At 35.6% G+C, this 17,457-nt stretch overlaps 1 protein-coding gene across 8 annotated transcripts in view; it reads left to right on the top strand.

Moving 5' to 3' along the window:
- The window catches only part of EHBP1 (EH domain binding protein 1), a 322,192-nt gene that overhangs the window by 50,681 nt on the left and 254,054 nt on the right, over positions 1-17,457 (top strand). For all 8 annotated transcript variants that reach the window (XM_011384344.2, XM_011384346.2, XM_023525560.1 and 5 more), the window contains 2 exons: positions 8,345-8,402; positions 15,687-15,782. In XM_011384344.2, coding sequence (XP_011382646.1) covers positions 8,345-8,402; positions 15,687-15,782 — 154 coding nt within the window. The remainder of the gene's footprint in view (positions 1-8,344; positions 8,403-15,686; positions 15,783-17,457) is intronic.

Here is a 17,457-nt window from a genome sequence, read left to right as displayed (position 1 = left end):
CTTTCAGGGGCCCAGATACCTTTTATCTTGTGACGCTGCATTCTAGAATCCTCTCCATTCAACTGGTGTGGAGAAGACATACTTGTTTATTATCCATTTTAATCCAGAAGTGATACCAGTCACTTCTCACATTCTAGTGGTGAGAAGTGTTGTGTGGCGCTATCTTAATGCATATATGTGGTGGTGGTTGGGAGGAAAGGTGAGAGATGAGGAACTTTTGCTATACCTCCCAGAATTAACAACTGTGCTTTGGACTGGAAGCATGAATCTTTGGTGGTCAGTTTAGTGCTGTGCTAAAAAATATTACTTCCCCTTTCATAATATTGTTTAAAGTTGGTAACATTAGCTACCCCTAGATTGTCAGAAGATAGGAGGCAAGTGTTCCCTGTCACAAATTCTTTACCCTATTACTGAATTTCTTATTTCATTTTAAACAGCCAAATATCTAACCAATCAGAGTCATTTAATCTTACAGTCACTGAACCAGTGTTTTAGAACTAGCTAAGGTTTAGTGCAATCTCTTTTTTGAAAAAAAAGAACAAGTAATCTGAAGAGCATTTGTTATATTATTGTTTGGGCTGTAAAGGAGTGCCATGTTGACTTTGCATATCCAAGGAAGTGTGGCCCAGAAATTGGAGGGGCTGCAAATAGAGGGGAGGATGCCAGAGTCAGGTGGGGCTTATTGCAAAATTTTGCATACAGCCAGCTCAGCACAGTGCCAGAAACATAACAGGCATTCAATAAAATATTTGAATGTTTATTATGATTCCAGAAAGTAATGAGACTGGTTTTCATCTGACAGTTTTCAAATTTTTCTTATGGCTTTTTTACTCTTACCTCACAGCCATGACACACATGAGAGTGGAAAAGAATAAAGAAGTCTGAATTTAAGCCAGAAATTTTTTTTTCTTTAAACTTACATTGATACATAGTGGCTCACTAGTGGTAGAGGGTACAATGGAACCCTTTAGATCGGTTTCACAGAAAGTGCGTCCGTATGTTTTTTGTGTATGTGTAAAGAAAATGTTTATATATGGAAATATATGTGTGTATATATCTATATAATGTCTGTTGTATGTCTATATGTATTATGTGTAGGTCTACCTGGTTACTTAAATAATGGGATAGAAATGTTAAATGTGTGTTGTTGAATTCTCTCTAAAACTGGGCTCTATCAGGTTGTCTTGACTTTTTTTGACAATATTGTACAATTATAGATTCTTTGGTAGTTAGATAAAACTCTCGCAGATGCTCTGTCCCTGGTCTCTTGGAAGCACATGAGGAAATATTTAATGGTTCTTTTCTAGTACATCATGGATGCTTAAAATAGTAATTGTGGTCAGCTAATTGTGTAGTTATTGGTACTCTTCTATTGAGAACAATAACTCACAGTGCAGTTTTGCTTTAGAACATTCTACCATGTCCCTGATAATGTAAAGGTGGGTTGATTTCTATTGAAGACATTTAAAAAATGGTACATGATTTAGAATCACAAAAACAGCAGTCTCTGTGGGAATTCTCAAATAAGTAATTTATGTTCTATTTACATTCTTGGAACTTCAGGCATATTGATTAGGAGACTACCCTTCTTGATTTTTTTATGGTAAAAGGCTTCCCTATTCCGAAGTACTGAGATTAGAACGAGTTGAGGAGGTGCTGAGAAGCTGAGTTAGAAGGAGGCAACAGTGCAGGTGGCACTAGAATGATGTTGCGGCGGGGAGACACCCTTACTGTCATCACAACTAATGCCTCACTAGTGTTTTAAGTCAGAAGGTGTGGAGATTACTTACCGCTTGCTACAACACAGTGGTTCTCAACCTTAACTGCACATTAGAATCACTTCTGGGACTTTTAAAAATCTGTACACCAGACCAGTTAAATCAGATTCTCTGGGGTGGAACCTAGGCATCAGTATTTTTTAAGTCTTCCCAGGAAGTTCCAATGTGTAACCAAGGTGAGGATCCCTGCAGAGCTCAAACAAGCTGCAGAGAGGATGTATTATATAGCTACTGGCTTTAGTTGGACCTCATCAATTATAATTAACCAATTGGGAATCCTCAGATGAAACTTAAGGTTCATTCGGTTGCAAATGGTCATTAATTCTCAACTTTGTACTCGATTCTTATTAGTTGTTGGGGATACAAAGATAAATAAGATATGGTTGATAAAGGAACACAGTCTAGTGGAGGAGATAAAAATAAATATTGTAATACAGAGCATATAGAATATTAAGATAGAGGTGTGTCTCAGGTATTACTGGAAATGTAGTAGAAGGAGCAGTTAACTCTGCCTGAAGTTTGGGATATGGGAAGAGGTGGAAATGAAATGAGAAATGACCAAAGTTTCACAGAGAAAGTGATGAATTAAGTTTATCAGGGCTTCTGGTCAAACTTCCATAACCACCTCAAAATTGAAACTAAACTACAGAACAGCCATAATTGAGAATTGCCTGAAGTCTAGATGAACAGAAGTCCTTTAACTAAGGATATACAGAAGAAGCCACATTGAGACTGGTAGGAGGGATGGAGACAACAGGCTGGTCTCACACCTATGTGTAGTGGTTAAAAATTGGGAGGGCTATCTTGGCTGTGGAGGTTCCCCCTGAGGTGTGAGGGGTCCCAGCCACATACTAGGCTCCTCATTCCAGGGTTCCAGTGCTGGGCAAGAAAGTCCCCACAACTTCTGGCTATGAAAACCAACAGAGATTATGGTTGAGCAAGATGGATGGAGACTGGAGTCCTAGGTGTCTCTCTTAAAGGACCCATACATGGACTTACTCACTGACAGACTTACTCTGAGTTCCAGTGCTAGTCAACAGTTCAAAAGGTGTCAAGGACATACAGGTAGGAAATGAATTGTCTGGCTTCAGGGTGAGGGCAGGAGATGCAGCTTTCTCGAAGACAGAAGAGCTGGCAGAATCTATTATTCTTTTATTGAGCCCTCCCACCATCCAGCTTACACACACAGGCTCAGGTAGACACCATACCCAAGTCTCCATCAACCAGGCCAACACTCTTCCCCCTGCCCTAGTGATTCCTCAAGACCCCACGAGACCCCACCCAACCCCACCCAACTTAACAGGCCCTCCAAGCCACTTCCCGTGGGTTTTCCATACAAATGGCCTGGCTTGGCTCAGGCTGTGTACTCTCCTAAAATATCTCAAAGATTCACAAACCCCAAACAAGCAGCCATCTGGCCTCAGCATTCCCCGTGCCTCTTGCTGAGCAGCCCCAAGCCCAGCACTAGCAGCAGCTGTCCTCGGTTCACAGCTTAGCCTCTCCCAGTCACTTCCAAGCCCAGCTTGGAAACTGGTGGAAACTACCTGCAGATCACTTTGTAGCTCATACCAAGTTGCCCTGGGCAGGGCACAGACATCAGCTGACCTTGGCCAACACTCCCAGTGGCCAGATTGAGGTCACATCAGAGTACCACACAACCACCTCTACAAACGACATACCCAAATGGCAGACTCAGTAGGCACCAGAGCCCCGCTAAAGTGAATCCTGCTCCTTAGGGTCAGCCCCTGCACAACTGCTTCTCCACTGTAGTCATGCCAACAGCAATCAAGGCTCTATTAGAATAGGAGAGCACATACAACCCCCACAAGAGACACACCTGGAGCACCTGGCTCAAGTGACCAGGGAAACTGCACCACTGGGAACCTACTATGTAAGGCCACTCTACCAAGACCAGGAGACATGGAAGCTCTACTTAATACATAGAAACAAACACAGGGAGGAAGCCAAAATGAGGAGATGAGACAAAGAAACATGTCTCAAATGAAAGATCAAAACAAAGCCCCAGAAAAAGAACTAAACAAAATGGAGATAAACAATCTATCAGATGCAGAGTTCAAAACACTGATTATAAAGATGCTTAGTGATCTCAGTGAGAACTTCAACAAAGAGACAGGAAACATAAAAATGGAGATAGAAAACAAAAATGAACCAGTCAGAAATGAAGAATACAATAACTGAAATGAAGAATACATTAGAAAGAATCGACAGTAGATTAGATGAAGCAGAGGATTAAATTAGCAATTTGGAAAATAAAGTAGCAGAAAACACTCAATTAGAATGGAAAAATAAAAACAATCTCCCCCAAATGAGGATAGTTTAAGGGGCCTTTGGGACAACATCAACTGCACCAACAACCAACATTTACATTTATAAGGGGTACCAGAAGGAGAAGAGAGAGAGCAAGGAATTGAAAACCTATTTGAAGAAATAATGGTGGAAGACTTCCCTAATCTGCCGAAGGAAATAGAGATACAAGGCCAAAAAGCACAGAGGAGAACTCAAGAGGCCCACACCAAGACACATCGTAATTACAATGCCAAAAATTAAAGGCAAAGAGAGAATTTTAAAAGCGGCAAGAGAAAATCAGTTAACTAGAAGGGAGCTCTCAATAAGACTGTAGCTGATTTCTCAATAGAAACTTTGCAGGCCAGAGTGATAGACATGAAATATACATAGTGATGAAAAGCAAGGATCTACAACCAAGATTACTCTACCCAGCAAAGCAATCATTTAGAATCTTAAAGACAGATAGAACTTTCCAGACAAGAAAAAGCTAAAAGAATTCATCACCTCTAAACCAGTATTACAAGAAGTATGAAATGGACTTCTTTAAGAAGAAGAAGAAAAAGATAAAAATATGAAAATTAACATGGCAATAACTATATATCTATCAACAATGACTTTAAATGTAAATGAATTAAATGTTCCAATCAAAAGATAGGGTGGCCGAATGCATAAGAAAGCAAAACCCTTACATATGCTACCTACAAGAGACCCACTGCAGATTGAAAGACAGATAGACTGAAAGTAAAGGGACAGAAAAAGGAATACCAGACAAAACAGACTTTAAAACAAAGGCTATAACAAGAGACAAAGAAGGACCCAGTAATTTCACTTCTGAGTACTTATCTGAAGAACTCTAAAACACTAATTTGAAAAGACATGTATCTATATGTTCATTGTAGCATTATTTTCACTAACCAAGATATAGACGCAGCCTAAGTGTTCAAAAGTAGATGAATGTGGATAAAGAAGAAATGGTACATATATACAGTGGAACATAACTCAGCCATAAAAAGAATGAAATCCTGCCATCTGCAAAAACATGTACAGACCTGGTGGTTATTATGCTCAGTGAAATTAGTCAGAAAGACAAACACTGCATAATTTCACTTATATGCTGAATCTAAAAAAACAAAATAAATGAACAAACAAAATAGAAATAAACTCATACATACAGAGAACATTTTGATGGTAGCCAAATTGGAGGGGGGATGGGTGAACCAGAGGAAGGGATTAAGAGGTACAAATTGGTAGTTACAAAATAGTCATGGGGACATAAAGTATAGCATAGAGAATATAGTCAATAATGTAATAACTATGTATGGTTTCAGATGGGTACTGGTTTTATCAGGGTGATCACTTTAAGTTATATAAATGTCTAATCACCTGAGACTAATATAATATTGTATGTCAACTGTAATTGAAAAATAAAATTATTTTAAAAAGTTTATCAGGTAGAAGAGGGGAGGAAAGAGGAAGTTTAAAAGGTTATGACATACAAAGATGTGAAGAAATGGAATGAATAAATGTCCAGGGGTTGGTTGGAAGGCAAGATGTCTATGAGATTGTTTGCAGATTATACAGTTAGAAGAGTAGGTTAGAGTCAGATGGTGACATGCTTTATAAACCACGTTTGGGGATATGGATGCCTGAGTGTCACAGAGTCAGCTGCATACAGGTTATGGATGGAACATCTTAAAGGATGAAGCCGGTCAGGTGTGAAACAGCTAGTAGTGTTAGAGGTTCTAGTAATCTGGACAGCATGGACCTTGTTTAAGAGATTTATGTAACAAATGGTTTATAAAGTTTAAATTCAAACGAAAATAAAGCAGAATGCTATTTAGGTCAAATAAATCTGTCAAAATTCAAACTGTAAGTGCCACTTTGTAGTACCTTCAATATAGGAGCCCTAAACAAAGAAAAGCTGTAAGATTCGGTAGCATTTCTAAAGAAATATCATAGAAATACAGTGAAGAGGTGAGGTAGGGCTGAAGATAAGATCATATAAAAAGGTTAATGTTGTAATCTAGGTAAAATGTTCCAGCAAGCCACATCAGACGAGGTAGCTTAGACTTGTTGACTGCTCAGTTCTTCTACAGTTAAGCTGCCAGCATTGATAATGCCCTCTTTCCAGCTTCATCTGTCATATTGCTGTACCGCTCCCCATCTTCACTATCATTTGTCCTCTTCTACTTTTCTGTGTGTTGAACAAGATTTTGTTTTTCATTTTCAGATTTTGTTTGTTTATCCACTAGTATAGAGTCTTAGATTAACACTGTGATGCTTTCTTCTATTTCACTTCTGCATCTGGCTACTGCTCCCAGCATCTCACTCAGGGAAGAATGACCAAAGCAAGCTACTGGTTTTAGTTTTCAATTATTGTCTTTAAAGCCTGACACTAGGTCAGGAACTAAGCTTAGTCTTGGATGAAGAACCACCACGTTTATACCGTGTTGGTTCCCTATAATTATCAGAAACATTGTGTATTTGTTTAGATGGCTCCTTAGCCAAATGGTTTAATTGGAACCTTCCTCTTGTTTTTTTGTCTAGCTTTTCTTCAGGTTCTACCATCTAAAATAAGCAAGTATTATCATTTTACCATATTTATGTTGCCTCTTAAATCATACTCCTTCCCTTGTTTAGCTGGGATCTATACACTGTAAACTCTTAGTCTTTATATGCCTAAAATCATTAAAAATTTTTTTATTAAAATGTAGCTAACATACAGTATTGTATTCGTTTCAGGTGTGTACATAGTTATGTAAAACCATTTCTTAAATGTGATTTAGCCACATTTAGGATAAAACTATAAGGTGGCAACTCCTTTCCCTTAGCAACTTGAAGACCTTTAGCTTCATTGTCTTTTGGGCTCTGTTGTTGCTCATGAGAAGTTACTGTCAGTATAATTATTCCTTTGTTAATAACTTGTCTTTTTTTCCTTTTATGAATTTTCTCTTTATTTTATGCTGTTCTATAATTTGCAAAGTGGGTAGATTAATTTTTATCTATCCTGTTTATTTGTTAATATAAATTTTCTATCTATGGACATCTACCTTTCTTCAAGTCTGGAATGTTCTTTGCCTTTCTCCTCGGTATTTCCTCTTCCTCCCACTGTCCTAAACTGTGGGACTATGTATTAGGTGTATGTACTTCTCAATTTGTCTTGTATGTCTTTTACTTTAAGTATTTTTATCACTTTATTTCTCTGTGCTACATTCTGGGTCAGTTCCTCTGTAATATTTTTTATTGGACAACTCTATCTTTGGACAGGTGTATAGGTGAATTACTGGGTAAGGAGTTATGACTGGTGGTCTTTTATGTATATATGTATATGTACATATTTAATTAAGTGAAGTAGGACAGGTTATCTGCTGATAGTAAGGGTAAATGAAGGAAACATAGAAAGTGGTGAAGGCCACCAAATGATTATATCATTCATTTCTTGGTTAAAAAGCTTTTATCTAAAATTTTTAAAAATAAAAATTTAAGGAAAATAACGGATAATCATAGTGTTGATGTTTTCCGTAAGCGCTAAACAGAACTTAGTTTCAGCTGAAAATGTAAAGATTTTTTGTTGTTATTGTTTTCTTGTTTATGTTATATCGGCAGAAAGTAAAGAAGAGAGGTCTGAGAATTAGGAGACCTGTATTTTGTCTTGGTTCTGCCAGAGCTTTCAAGTAGTTAACTTTGCCACTTTTGTAAGCTTATAGAATTGGAATAATAGTATGTACCTTGCCTATTTTTCAGTACTATATTATTTTTATGAAGATAGCAGAGATGATTGATTATAAAAATGTTGAAAACTGTAACCATTGCTCATAAGATATAAAGATGCAAAAATAGTGTAACCCATAGATTTAAATTATTTTGGAAGTGCCATTTTTATGCTTATTTTCTCAAAATTAAACTGGATACTGTGTTAGAAGTATAGTATTAATTTTTGGAGAAGATATAGATGTGCTTTTTAAAAAATAGTCACTGGTTCTAACTATTTTACTTTACATTGTTTGTTCCAATGAATTAACTTGCTAAAGTATTTTTAGAAAAATGTGTGGACGAAATATTAATCACTTAAATTAGATTCTATCTGCATTCAACATCTGCTGTATTTGAATAATCTACAGAGCTTTATTGTAAAAGTAACTGCTCTATGTAGCCTAAAGCATATGAGATTTTTATCTTTTTAAATATACTAGAATCAAACTTTATTAATCTGATATAAGATAACTTAAATTATATTTAATATTTTTCCTGTTTGGCAGGCAACCAGATAAACTGGTGGTAGTTTGGACAAGAAGAAGCCGGAGGAAGTCTTCTAAGGTTAGTGTATATTTTTTCTTGACAGATCTTGCCTCTGGTTTATTATTACAAATAGCACAGGGGGACACTAGCCCAATGCAGACAGCAGCCTGGGACTCACACCAGTCCTTCCATCCTCACGTTGGCAAACAGAGGCTTCTACTCTGGAGCCTTCATGGGGACCTGGGCACCTTTGTGAGCCAGAGCCAGAGCCTGAGCCTGAGCTGGAAGTGGAGCTGCAGGGGCAGCCTGGGCCTTGGTTTGAGTCTTGGCCTTGGACTTTGGCCAGCAGACCCTTGGCTATGTGGGCATGAGCACGTTTCTTAAGCTTGGGATGAATGATGTTGGCAAGTCGACTGAGCTTGTGGTGCCGCCCTTTGGGATCTTGGGCTTGATTTCCTTGGGCTTTATGAGGGCCTTGATAGCCTCAGCATGTGCACTCATGGCTTTGGTGTTGTTGGCCTGCATCTTCTTCAGGCCCTTCTTGCTGTGCTTCTTGGCAAAGCGCATGTTCCTTGTAAACTTGGGTCTACCCCCTTAAGAGATTCATATCTTTGTGATTGGGGTTTCTTGATGCCATTTCTATGCCATTTTCGAGACTGATTGTACATGGTGTGATTCTTGGACTTGGCTGTTTCTGTACTGCGTGGCTACCCTTTGGTTAGTCTATTTTCTAAATTTCCTACCCAAATATTGAATTCAACTTTTAGTTAAATTATTAAGCTTCTCTGGTCCCAATGTAGAATATTTTAAAATATTACTTGATATTTTGGGTTATTTCTGATTGTTTACTGAAATGATTGATGAGGCACTGTAATCTTGTTACTGCAGTTCTTAAAATAGGAGCCAGATAACTGAGTTTTGATCTTGGATTTGGTAGCCTTGAGTAAGTAGTTATTTAACTTCCTTGTACTAGGGTATTATGACCTAATGATTAAATAGGAACTACTTATTAAATTGTACCTAGGATTAATTTATTCAGATTCTAAGAGGATAAAGTTAGGGCACACTTAAGGAAGTTGTCATCTGAATTCGTTGCTGGGTTGCAGAAGAGAAGGAGTTGGGTTTTTCAAAGACTTTTTACTGATAGCTTTGTGGAGAGTAGAATAGAATTTTAAAATGTTCAATAACAATTGTACAGATATTTTGAAAATTCCATTCTTTAGGTAAGTAAATTTGAGTATATTTTTATAAGCACATAGTAACTGCAGGCATCTTTATTAGATGTTGATTCTTCCACACGCAGACCTATGTAAAGAAATTATAACAATTAAATTTCAGAATTTGAAATTTTCTATTAAGGGTATCTTTTCAAATTTTATTTTTATTGAGGTAAAAATTTATTTACAGTGTAATTGCACAGATATTAATTATATAATTTACTGAGTTTTGATTCATATATTCTTGTGTAATTACCATTTCTATCCAGATATAGACTATTTTCATTACTTTTTCTGTGTGTGTCCTCTTCCAGTTAATTCTCAACCCTCAGAGGCAAGTACTAATTTGATTTTCTGTCACCATAGACTAGTTTTGCCTGTTCTTGAATTTTATGTAAATGAAATCAAACAGTAGTAGTATTTTATACCTGGCTTATTTTGCTCAGTATGTTCTGAGGTTTATCCATGTTGTAAATATTGGTAGTTTTAAAAATGTTTATCGCTGAGTAGTATTTTATCACGTGAACATACTACAATTTGATCTCCCGTTAATGAACATTTGCTTTGTTTCCAGTGAATACTGTGAATATTCAAAATTGTGAATAAAGCTTCTATAACTATTACTGTACAAGTATTTTGGGAGACAAATGTTTTCATTTCTTTTGGTCTAATACCTAGGAATGGAATCACGGAGTAATAGGGTAGGTACATTTTTTAAACTTTTATATGTAATCCTACCAGCAATATAGGAAAGGTCCAGTGCTTCATAGCACGAATGACATCTTCTTCAAAGCATAGTTTTGAAGCATTTTATTTTGTACCTGGAATATTTTCTTATCCATTTACGTATGAAAAAGGGATCTGAAAATAGATTTAGGGTCTTTCAGTTTTGCTGATTGGGTCTTAAGCTTTGTGGAAAGGAACAATATGAGATCATCCACTGAGTATAATAGATGAATATGGCTACTACTATAAACATTAGAAATAGTCCCTAAATGTATTTAACTATCAACAGAAAGTGATTTACCCCCTTTAAAAATTAGATATTAATTATTTTCTTAAGAAAATTATGAAGCAATTCAATACTTCAGATTATAGGTCATTTCAGAATATCCATATTTGAGGCTAAATATATTTTTTTATTTAGTTGCATTTTAAAAAGTCAAATAATTTTTCTTTTAGGTCAGGTTTTTTCATATTGTATCAAATATTAATCGAATCAAGATGTTGAAATACAAATGTGAAATGCAGAAATGAGGCTACAGGTTTATTTTTCTCAAAATGCAGTATTTTCTAGAAGGAATTATTTCTTGTTGGACTAATTTTCCAGTTGTGATATTCTTAATATTTTAAATCCCTTGTGCTACAGTCTTTAAAATGTGCTACGATATCAAGAGAGGAGGGTACAGTTGCAGAGTTTTGTCTTATGGTGGTGATGTTGGCAACTCTAAGATAACTTTATATGTGACGTTTTAAACCTTTGAGTATATGCAGTTTTATAAATTGAAAATTGTCAACTTAACTATTTGACAATTATACATTTTCAGTGAAACATTTTTATTTTGTTGGAATCAAAAATAAAGAGTGCTTACTCTGTGTTTAGTTCCATACTAGGTACAAGTCTTTTAGGTAAAATATGACATGCAATTATTAGGAAATAAGGCATTTTATAGAGTCAGTACCCAAAATTGAGAAATGTTGCCTTTTTCCTGGTCTACTTTTGGCGAATGCCAAAGAATGTGATGTGATTAAAACGTGAGAAAAATAGTATAAAAGGAATGAGATAATGTGGTAATCTTTTCTACCATTATCTGTACGAGGATGCTGGCAAATGATTAAATAACCTGCCTTTCATTACTATACTGAAGAGTTAAATAACTATACCTATATTTCTGTAACTAATTATTTTATAGGGAAATCTTTTCTGTTACCCTGAATGAAAACTGATCAGGGTTCTTGTAGTGCTGATGTTTGCCAATATGATGTGCTTTTTCTAGATCAGGTTCTTAAGAACATAAATTACTGTCCCTGTGGATTTGTACAATTAAATTTTTATTACCATAGCTGTTTTTAGTTACCTGTATTAGACTTTTCATTCTTTTTCTAGTCTCAGTTTCTAGAATTTGAGGTAGAAGTTGTAGTAAGCTCTCTGAAAATAGAAATGCCTTTTTTTTTTCATGTTTGCCACTATGTACATCCTTGTTTCTTCTCTAGTAAAAGTTACTCTTTTTTTTTTTCTGCTTAATATATAATAATTAGTTAACATTATAAAGCTGAGATTACTAGGTACTCAGGTGGACTAATTAATATTGTTACAGTGCCCTAACTTAGCTAGGTTGCACAGTCCCTGAAAAAAAAAAAACACCAGAAAGCCAGAGCTCTAAGTTAGTTGGAACTTTTTCATTGGGGAGAGCAATGCTATATAGAATTGTGAGAAAATAGCAACATACTAGTAGTTTGAGAACTATCACCCTTCTATCTCCTTTTATTTTTTTTTAAGTTAGTTAAACAGATTGTATTTTTGTTTGGTCAGCAATCAACTTACCATTTCCTGATTCAAGATTGAGGATTGAAAAAGGCCATTTAGAGGACCAGCATTAGGGTACCTGAGTAAATTATCTAAAACCACTATTGCCTAACCACCCAGTTGTTAGGTGGTCTTCACATCCCCAGCTTTTTCCACTTTTGATCTCTGCGTCTACACATAAATGTTAGGACCTTAGGGATAGAAGACTATTTTTTTGACTACTATGTGACTCAGATAGAGCTGGGTATGTTGTTCGTAGGTTGAAGAACTCTGAATTTTGAACTCATGGAGTGTGGTTCTCCTACTGATTACTGGTATGGGTTCAAGCAAGCCATTTACTTGTTGATTGCTTCAATTTCCTTATCTCTACCTGGATTAGATCTTCTAAGGATATCTTCAGGTCTAAAATTCTTTTATGTTTATTTTTGTCATTAAGAATTTTATAAGGACTCTCTTTTCTGCTGTGGCTAATAAGAAAAGTTGTTATTGTACTCTTCCTATATTTCTATTGTATAGGGAGGTTACGAAGAGAAATAGCCTGATATGCCATCACAATACATGAGAATTAGAATTGTCCTAAATCTTCAGAATTGAGTATGTAGGGTGGAGTTTTTATTAGGGATTATCTAAGATGGACAGAAATTTACTTTTTATTTATTTATTTATTAATTGAAGAAATGCTTTAAAATTTTTTTTACCCCCTGTCTACCTCCCCGCTACCCCCTCATGGAAATAGGCAGGAGAATAAAGGAATCTCTGGAGATGTTTTTTAATCAACAAAATTCAGTTCTTTACCTTTGGCTATGGTGTACTAAATCTCTTGTGGTGAGTCTCTACTTCCTTTTGTTTACCTGAAATTTTGTGATGGGGGCAATGGAGAGAGAATAAAAAAACATATTGACAGTTTATGAACTGAAGTGGGAGGATACTGCTAAAGCTGTGTCTTCTGCGTGTATTTTAACTAACAAGATCTAATATTTACATGGGCATGTTTCCATGATCTTGATCCTTTCTCAGTTCCATTTCCGGGGTTCAAATCCAACTTCTGCCACTTACTTGCTGTGTTATCTTGGGCAAGTCTGTGCCCCAGTTTCCTCATCTGTTAAATCTGCTCCCTCACATGCGTCTGCAGTCATATGGCCTAACTTCTTTCCTAACGTCGAACACAGATAGGTCTGTGCTCCCTGCAAAGGGCCTGTCTGTTGGGCTGTTAATGTCTTAAGGACCCTACTCCCTTTGTACTGTTAAGGACATTGCTCTAGTAATTCTGTCTTCTGCATCATTAAGTTTTCCTTCTTAGATGGATATTTCTCATCAGCATACAAATATTTTTTTTCTTATTAAAAAAATTCTCTCTGACACTATTTCTCCCACTAGCACCAATATATTTCCTTTCTTCTCTTTCAGCAAAACACCTCAGAGAAGTTGAGCATCTGTGCTATCTTCAGTTTCTTTCCTCCTATTCTTTCTTGAACCCCTTCTAATCTAGTCAGGCATTTGCCCTCCTTGCTCTACTGAAACTGCTTTTATAAAGTCAGTAATAGCTTCTGTTTACTTAAATCCAGTCCAGTGGTCATTTTTCAGGCCTCATCCTATTTGACCTATCACCAACATTTGGCACAGGTGATTGTTTCTTTTCTTTGTAACATTTTCTTCACTAGAATTTCAGGACACCACATACCTCTGGTTTTCCTTCTACTTTACTGATTCTCTTTTGCTGATTCCTCCTAATTTCTTTGACCTGTTAATGTGCTCCAAGGATCAGTGCTTGAGCCTTTATATTTTCTAGCTGTACTCACTCCCTTGGTGTCATATCCACTCTTAAGTTTTAAGTATCATCTGTATGCTAATGATTCCCAAATTTATAACTCCAGGCATATATACCCAGCTGCCTATTTGAACATCTATACTTGACTATCTAATAGGCACCTCAGATTTAATGTTTGTAAAGTTGAGTTCCCGATAATACTTCCCGAACCTGCTCCTCCTGCAGTCTTGCCTATTAATAGCCATTCCTTTCTCCCTGTTGCTCAAAGGGAAAAGCCTTAGATTTAGCCTTGGCTACAGCCTTTTTCTCATATAATCAGACAACAAACCTTGTTGTCTCTATCTTGAAAATATAATATTTTCAGAATTTAGCCATTTTGTACTATCTTTCTACCAACCCAAGCCAAGTCACCATCAGCTCTCTCCTGCTTTATTGCAGCAACTTCTTACTTGGTCTCCCTGTTCCCTCTCTTACGTCTGGAGCCTATTCTTGATACATTAGCTGGAGTGAATCTGTTAAAAAACATAATTTAGATTATCATTCCTCTACTTCCATCTCCCTCAAATTACAAGCCAAAATCTTTGCGGTGGCTTCCCTCTGTTATTTCTCTGGCCTTGTCTTTTAATGCTCTCCTCTTCGATGACTCTTCTCCAGCCACTTTGGCCTCATTGTTATCTAACTGCCTCAGCACCTTTCCAGTTGCCGTTCCATCTCTCTGGAAAGCTCTTCTTATGTATTTACATATGTGATTCTTTCACCTCCTTAAGGCCTTAAGTGTCACCTTCTCAGTGACACTTTCTCTGACTACCCTATTGAAAATTGTTACTTTCTCTTGCCCCCTCCATCCTTCTTCCCTGCTTCCATTTTTCTCCATAGACTTATTCTACCTAACATACTATAGATTTTATTTATTTATTTTTTTGTCTGTCTCTTCCTACTATTAACTCCACTAAGGCAGATTTTTTTTTTTGTACTCTGGTGCCTAGACAGTGCTTGGCCGATAGTATCAATTAAGTAAGTGAGTGAACGAGTGAATGAATGAATAGTAGCTACCTCTTAAGGTTCTTGGGGAGATTAAATGAGTTAAACATAAGTAAATTCCAAACATGGACTGACATAGAAAGTACTCCATAAGTGTTAGCTTTTATTATAAACCTTCATGGCATGTCCATGAGCAGTCTTATAGCCTATAGAGATGACGACTTAGTTGAGGTGCCTTGGCATACCTAATCTTCCATCAGCTTTGGCTGGAAATGCCACCACAAGAGAAGAACTGTAGTGGTAACTCCCCAATTTTTTTTTTTTGGGGGGGCAGTTCCTTGGGGAACCTTGATAATCAAGATTTACAAGGAAAAAATCTTTAAAATTATAAGTACTAGAAATATTAACTGCAAAACCTGCTTTCTTCTTTCCTTGTCTCAAATAAACATTAACAGTCTAATGGGAAAGGAAATTAATTGCCAAGTATAAAATTAGTTTTTCTTCTAATGAATGAATTTGCCTTTCACTCTACTACTTCCTAGATCATAAAAATAATTTTTAATATGTCTCCTAATAAAATTTTTATTTAGTCACAAGTAGTAGTTTTTGAAAATGAGACCTTATTTTTGTATCTTCTTTTGTGTGTGGGGATATGGTGAAGTTTTGTTTATAGTCATCTACAGATAGTTATCATGTGATATAACTGTCATGGCCCAAGTTTAATGCTTGAAAAGTTTTATTTTGACTATTTTTGTTTCAGGGAGACTAGAGATCTAATGGATAGTTAAATAGGGTCAATATGTTTTTATAAATTATTAACATTGTGTTTCCTGTACTTCATATTGAAGCCATTATTTTTATTCTGGTAGGCTCATAGCTGGCAACCTGGAATAAAAAATCCATACCGTGGTGTTGTAGTATGGCCTGTTCCTGAAAACATTGAAATCACTGTGACACTTTTTAAGGTAAGTTTTATTTTTATAAGTTAAAGAACTTATATAATCATGGTTCTAAATGACAATATTTCAGTATTCCTTGTTCTACACATTTGGGTCCATCCTGGTATCTTAATGTGCATTATTTTTAGGGACATAGCAATTTATTAACAATGCAAGGGCATCAGGATATTTCATGGTCTATAAAGTCAGAATAATTTGTGAGTCCTTTTGAACTTGTTAAAATTAAGATCAGTTGGAATACTTTTACTACTTCCTACTTTCTACGCACAGGAGACTTTAAAGTGCTTTTCCTGTGGAGAGCTGAGGTTTGTGGAATTATTAGTCCTGAGCCTCATTTTCTTAGTCTTGTTTGACTAATAACAACATACATTTTAAAATTAGTATTTGATAAATATTTTAGTGATGTTAGTATAAGTTTTAAATTGATATTTGGGTAAATATTGATATTAATATTTTATAAATACTATAGCTGAAAAAGCAAAATTCCAGTTGTAAATTCAAAGTGCAAATCCAAAAACATAGCTGTGCATATACATACTTGCCTGTTTTACATGCATTTTTTTCTTGATAGTCTTTCATATTTCTTGAAACATTATAAAGTATTTCTTACACATATGGTGATTAAGTACTAGAATATTTACTTTCCTAACCAACTCCTCACCTACTCCAAAAAAATCGAGGAGGTCAAATATGTCTTAGTTTTAGCTTCTTTGAAAGTGGTGAAATTAGAAAACAAATGCTTTATTTCTTATTTGAATCATTCCAATTGTATTGAAGTTACTTTTGAAGAAAGACAGGAGGAGGAAGGACATCTCATTAAGCATCGGGACATGAAATTTAAGTAGAGCAATGTTATATGGCTTAGAATGTGAAATCATCATGTAAAATTGCTTTCAATCTTGTGATCCATTATATTAATTCATTTATTCAGGAACTACTGCAAAGATCAATGAACAAAACAATATAATGAATGTTACTGTTCTAACCCAGGAATGGAATACTACTCTGAACTTTTATGACTTTGAGTGTTAGTCTGTAGGAAAAAAAAACCCAAATACCCCTTTCTCCCCAGTTTGCTATATTAAACATTTCTCTTCAGTTATACTCTTGAGGCAACCTTGTGACCATTTAAAATATTTAATCATAGCAAGTTATGAAATAGGTACTATTTTTATTCCTATTTTAACAACACAAGACAGACCTAAAGATGTATATGTTACAGTTTGGGGTTTTTTTAATTTAAATATTTAAGAATATTTCCAACTGATGCTTTTATCTTCCTGATTCCCCTGTCCCCCCAGAATTCTAATAGAAAAGCAGAAAAATAAAACAAAACAACTTTTCATTTTTTCATGGCAATTAGATCTTGTTTTATGAGCAGTATTTAAAATATTCAAGTGGAAAAGTTTTTCATATTTCCCCTTTTATTTTACTTATATTAAAGTTTCACAATCACTTAATTTTGAAATTTGCAAGTAGGAAAGTACGACTCTAAACCCTTTATGTCCGAAGTACAGTATTTACAGAGGTGTGCTCATAGACAAAGTATGTTTTGAAGTTATCAGTGTTTCATTTTTATATGATTTAACCAGAAATTAATTTCTTTAGCTTGCATGCTTGTTTTTGAAATTTGAAAGAGATTGAAATAGCTGTTTCTAGTAAATGAAAAAGAAACCTTTTA

This window comes from Pteropus vampyrus, unplaced genomic scaffold, assembly GCF_000151845.1.
Source record: "Pteropus vampyrus isolate Shadow unplaced genomic scaffold, Pvam_2.0 Scaffold571, whole genome shotgun sequence".
Taxonomy (NCBI): Eukaryota; Metazoa; Chordata; class Mammalia; order Chiroptera; family Pteropodidae; genus Pteropus; species Pteropus vampyrus.
This window is presented reverse-complemented; position numbering and strand designations above follow the sequence as displayed.